We start from the raw sequence: 6,000 nt of genomic DNA, 5'->3' as shown, positions 1-6,000 counted from the left end.
ACAATAAAAGAATAATAATAATGGATGCGATATTCTCTCCGTAATGCTTTTAAAATTAACAAAACTCCCTGAAATCTCCCAAAAACCTTTGGTGGGAAAAAAGTTTTTGGTGGATTTCATTGGATTTGAGGGAGGCAGCCATTTTGAAATGAGCAGGAAAAGCCCCTCCACTGCCTCTAGTGGAATGATGATGAACTACGGGACAGAAAACATAGACCAAGTTTAATCCAATAGGAATTAAAGAAAAGAGTGGATCATGCTAATGAGATGGGTATGGAAGCGAATATGTAGCATAAATAAAAAGCAAAGTCAAAACCAGAAATGCTTTTTCATTTTCAAAATGAAAAAGCATTTTTTGACTCAAAAATATAATAAAAAAGCAAACCACCAAAATGCTTTTTCATTTCCTTCCTCAACACAGCTTATTCTGTTACTTAATTAAAATTAAAATTCTGTTAATCCATTTTAATTGTCAAATTAGACATTTCTAAATGAATTATGCTACACATTTACCAGGAACCTTTTTGAAAATGAAATGTCAAATACCATTTTATTTATCATTTTAATTAAGTGACAGAAAAAGCTGGGTTGAGGAAGGAAATGAAAAAGCATTTTGAAGTATTGCTTTTTCTTTTTAATTTTGAGTCAAAAAATGCAGCTTCATTTTGAAAATTAAAAAGCATTTCAATTAATCCATTTTGAATGTCAAATTAGACATTTCTAAATGAATTATGCTACACATTTACCATGGAACGTCTTGAAAATGAAATGTCAAATACCATTTTCATTTTAATTTTAATTAAGTGACAGAATAAGCTGTGTTGAGGAAGGAAATGAAAAAGTATTTTGGTGGTTTGCTTTTTCATTATATTTTTGAGTCAAAAAATGCTTTTTCATTTTGAAAATGAAAAAGCATTTCTGGTTTTGACTTTGCTTTTTATTTATGCTACATAGTCGCTTCCATAGATGGGGATCTCAGAAATGCATGTGTCAAATATGATTTGACTTAGAAAAAGTAAATTGTCAGTTTTCTGTGCCTTTTTAAATAGAGATGCATGATAACTTCACATAAACGTTTTCTTAAACTGTGGAAACAAAAGTCTTATGAGTAAACTGTAGTGTTTAGGTAGAGGATTTGTGTGCTCTTCGTGCTTGTGAGCTGGGGTTTCAGGTTTGAATCTTCAAAATCTGAGCCCACACATGATATTCTAACGCACATTTATGTATTTGGGTTATTTCTGGTTGAAGGCTGCTGATGGAGAGCGACAGACAGGAGTGGTTTTTCTGACGGGCAGACTGGTCCTCCAATGAGCGCACGACTCAGGAGCCAGCAGGTCGCTGATTGGTCAGGGGGCGGGGTCGTTGGGGGTTTTCAGCAGCATCTCTCGCCCCTGGTCCAGCGGACATCTGGAGCAGCGCTGGCCGGGATTCAAACCCTCCAGCATCGAGCTTTGACATCCCACACCGAGGCGAGGCGGGTTCCCCTCTCTGCCTGCAGCTGACGCGCAGCCGCGCTGCGGTCTCGCTACTCTGACGGCTGCACCTCCACCAGCAGGCTCCGGAGACGCTCGCTGACAGACCGATCCCAGCAACAAACCACGGAAATCAGAGGATGAAAACCCAGGAAGGGGTCCTGGATTGAACTGATCCTGCATGTGACAGCTCTTGAGGCCCGATGGAGGCTGCGACACGTCTGGTGTGTCTGGATCCCGGTTCTTGTTTCATTCTGGAATAAAGAGTCGTGATTGGAACGAGGGTTCGGCGCCTTTATTAGTTTGTCTCTTTGCATCTAATTTGAGGCAGACAGCTCAAACGGTCCTGATCCAGAGTTGGAGGGAGCAGGCGGATCCATCCATCTCCTCTTCCCGCTGCCGGTCTGGATTAGAGCCCATCAGCATCATGAACCACCCCCCCTCTGCGGCTCTAATCTGGGTTTTATCCATCTGGATTTAAGTCCGAGATCTGATCTGGATTACTGTTCTCCTGGTTCCGATCGCGTCCAATCTGAGCCGGTCCCGGTGTAATTATCTTGGGTTTGTTTTTTTGTCCTATCGGTGTCCGATAGTGGGGTCCTGCAACAACCATGCCGACGTCCCGTCCGGGTTCGGAGCCGGTGGAGTTCTGGGTGGACGGGTCACGGCGGGACGGGACGGTGGAGGACTTCTACACTCTGGGATCCGAGCTGGGCAGGTTTGGATCACATCAGTATGGGGTTTAAAAGGGATGGGGATCACGTGGACCCTCGCGGGGGCTGAAGTTTCACGCACTGATTGTCTATGTGAACATGCAGAATGCCGGATTAAGTTTAAAAACCAATCCAGTTCACATAGGAAACCTGGCTTCTGATCTGAAACCAGCAGAGATTTGAAAGTTTCCGATAATAATCCCCAAATCACGCGAGAACAGTTTTAACTCTCTGGGGCATTAAGTCTGTTTACATGCCCCCCAAAAATCCAGATTTTTTTCAAACTGTCTTTTCAAATCTTGTTTATTTAAATTCAAATAAATCAGATATTTTTTTTTAATTTAGCCTCCAACCAGCCTGTTGTAAAAGATAAAGGTTAAAAACTTTCTGTTACTTTAAAACTTTTATAGTAGACACTTGTGTCAATGTATTTATATGAAATGTTTCATGTTGAAGAACACTGCTGTGAAATATATGCTTACACTCAATTTTGTTCATGCTGGCACATTGGATAGAAAAGCCATTGACAGTGGGTACGAGAACTGGACAGAGTGACCCCCATCTTCCTTGTGTACCAAACAGGAAGTACCTGACCAATCAGATGGTTCAATAGAAGTGTGTGGTCTCACCTTGAACATTTAAAAACGTTTGACAGATTTTCCCGAGCCTGTTTTCAGTGGAAGGGGTGTGTACTTCTAACAAACTAATGATTGGCGAGAGTGGTTACCATAGAAACGTTGACTCAAACCGATTTGGACCAATCTCTACTTATTGATGTCGTCCGTATCGCGAAAAAATGTTGACTGAATTGACTTCATTTGCTTGGGGTCAGAAGTAAGCCGTCAATGGTTCAAGCAAGTGCAATCAACCACTTCACTTGTACCATAAGACCAACAAACTAACTTTATCTAAACGAATAAGCAACATGAATGATGGAGTTGATAAAACACACATTAAAATTTTTTTGGTCTGTGTGACCAATATTTATGATTCAAATCTATGTAAACTGAGCAGCTGAAATTCAAAACTGTACCCAATTTCAATCACGTGGATGTGTACCAGTACCTGACATTTACCACTGTCAAAAATGTAGAGGATCCTAAATGATCACAAATTCCACAATCACCCGACTCACTTACAGCTGATGAAGTGCTTCGGAATAGCTTTGAGGAAAGAGAGTCGATACAGCTACGTACCCACTGGGTCTTTGATCCCCTTTGAAGAACGCACTAATTCCTGGTTCTTAAATGCAAGTACAGGCTGTGGTGTTAGCTCTGGACAAGTAGGGATGGGTTTCTTCTTTTTTTATCTACTGTTTCCTATAGCGCATGTCTGCCACCTAAGGGTGGATAAAGGACTGGTGTAAAATGTCATGGTGGTGCAGATCTCATTAATCTTGCTCCAGGAATTTTTCTTTAACAGCTCCATTCCGATATATGAAAGACTTGGTTTCATAGAATTTTGGCTGGGAACAAACTGTAATTACGAAATTCTGCTCCTTGATCAATTTTCAAACAGTTGGCCTGTTTGTGGCCTGTCCACAGTTCTGTGGATTTGTCACTTTGTAATTTGAATCCCTGATTGGTCAAAGTTCGACCTGGTTTACCTTTCAACGCACGTTCAATTTTGTATATAAAGCAAGAAAATGGACCTTAAAACTTGTGTAGTTGTTTGTGAACGTGAGAGCGTGAATGTGCATTTACATAGCTTCAGTTCAGCTGAGGGTACAGATAAGAAATTAATAAAATCATTATCTGTACTATCATATGCAGCAGTAAAACAGGAAGTTACTGTCACTTTTATCAGCGTTCCATTCAACATTCAGCAATGTTTCAATCCCATATTGATCCAGGTAACCACCAGCCAGAGATGTTACATGCAGACCCTGGTGCTTCTTGCCAATCTGCTTTAAATATGCTGTACAGTGATTCAGCTGTTTCATAAAAGCTAAGGTAATCTTTTTTAGTTTTGTAATTATGTTTACTTTACACAATTAGTTTGTTGAAGAACATTTGGAGGCTCACAGTTTAATGTTATAATTGGCATACCAGGGAGGATTTTTAGATTGACAAGTGACCTGAAAATGTCCTACTGGACTTGTTTCATGTACACTGTACAGATAATTTTTTTGCATTTCCTGGCTTCAAAAATTATCCAGTTCAAACCAATTTTTAATATATTCAGATGTAATATCCATAATTATCAATTTTTGTACAAAGAAATAAAAATATTTTCTTGTTGGTTCATGTTTGGTGAATTTCACCCCAAACTTTTGTTACTTTGATGTGCTCCAAACCATTTTTATGGATTAATAAATATTGCACTATGCAATTTTTAAAGCACAACTAAGATTAATTATCATATATTTCAGGAGTCCTTTTGACTTGTACATCTGAGTGAATGAATGATATTAGAAGATTGTTGCTTGTGACTCAGCGTCCCAGTGTGATTCATTAGCTCAGTGCACTCTGGGCCCAAGCCCCTCTGAAGTTTCTGCAGACTGATTTCAAAAGTAACTGCATCTCTGAAGTTCAAAGAAAAACTACACAACTGGAGCTGGTGTCTCACTGGGTTACACTTACTTCCTCTGGAATTACACTTAACGGGAATTGCACAAACGAGCCACAAAAGATGCAAAACCTTTGCTCAATTGAAGCAAATAATTGATTGCTTGGTCTTTTAACATGTTATTTTTATTATTTTCAAAATTAGGTTTAGATATAGCCTTAATGATTGAGTGATTTATTCAAATATCATTGTTTTCTCTAAAATAATCATACTAGAGATTCATTTATTTTAAAATATTTCATATGTTTCTATGTAAGGAGTTACAATTTCGTTTTCGTGATCTTTATTCTATCACAAGAAAGTAAAGTGGTGTAGAATCAGTTTGTGGGGTTCTCAGTTACCGTACATCCGCTAAAGGGTCTTGAACTCGTCTAAAAATGCGTGTTAACTGAAAGTGGCCTTCGTTGCCATGGAGCTTATTCACCTCAAAGTTAGAAAACGCAAGTCTTACCACTTAATGTAAGCTAGTTTATACTAGTTTCTATTCAGTTTCTGTTTTTTGGGTCATTTGTAAACATGTTACCAGGCCGCATAGAAAGAATAAATAACTTAAATTACTTCCGTTTTATTTATTTCGGAATCTGAAAGATTTTTTTATTTTGAAAAATTGCCTGATTCTCTGTTATATCCGTCTATGTTACTCTTGACGCAGGCCAAGGCACTCTTCTCTGTCACGTGATAGGTTATTGCTAAAATAAAACCCAGGAGCTAGCAAAATGAGTAAAAAACAAATGTCTTTGGAAAGTTTCTTTGCCAAGGGGAAAATGCCCAGCCAGGAGACAGACGAGGAGCCTTCGACTCACAAAAAAAGAATCCTACATTTAATAGACATTACTTCTTTTTTGCACCATGAGTGTGGGAAGGGGAGAGGATAATGACACCAGTGCGATGTACGGAGTTAAGCATGTCAAAACAAAAGCTCAGGATTCGCCTTGTCACGTTTCTTTTCCTCCTTCATAGTATTATCGCTAAAATAATCAACTGCCGGCATTTGAAAGACCAGTCCGTGTAAGTTTAGTGTGACGTGGCGTGAAAAAGTTAGTGACCACTGCTATAGGCAATTTCAGAAGTGATTGATTCTTCATATGTATGTTAATGCAAACCTCTCACATTTACAGACTTTTCATAGGAATTGGTTGCTTGAGCGGGTGTTGCTGAGGGTGGTGTGAATGCAGCTCAAGGCTCAACTTTAAAAAAAAAACCCTACTGGCAGAAGTATGTAAAGGAAAGTTTTAAAGTAACTGTGA

At 39.1% G+C, this 6,000-nt stretch overlaps 1 protein-coding gene across 1 annotated transcript in view; it reads left to right on the top strand.

Moving 5' to 3' along the window:
- Positions 1-1,344: 1,344 nt before the first annotated feature.
- LOC101155594 (calcium/calmodulin-dependent protein kinase type IV) overlaps positions 1,345-6,000 on the top strand; it is a 36,969-nt gene continuing 32,313 nt past the window's right edge. Inside the window, exon 1 of the mRNA XM_004068258.4 lies at positions 1,345-2,190. Coding sequence (XP_004068306.2) covers positions 2,084-2,190 — 107 coding nt within the window. The 5' untranslated portion in view covers positions 1,345-2,083. The remainder of the gene's footprint in view (positions 2,191-6,000) is intronic.

Source organism: Oryzias latipes, chromosome 4, assembly GCF_002234675.1.
Source record: "Oryzias latipes chromosome 4, ASM223467v1".
NCBI classification, from domain to species: domain Eukaryota; kingdom Metazoa; phylum Chordata; class Actinopteri; order Beloniformes; family Adrianichthyidae; genus Oryzias; species Oryzias latipes.
The sequence above is the reverse complement of the archived record's forward strand: the minus strand, read 5'-3'. Positions and strand labels throughout refer to the sequence as shown.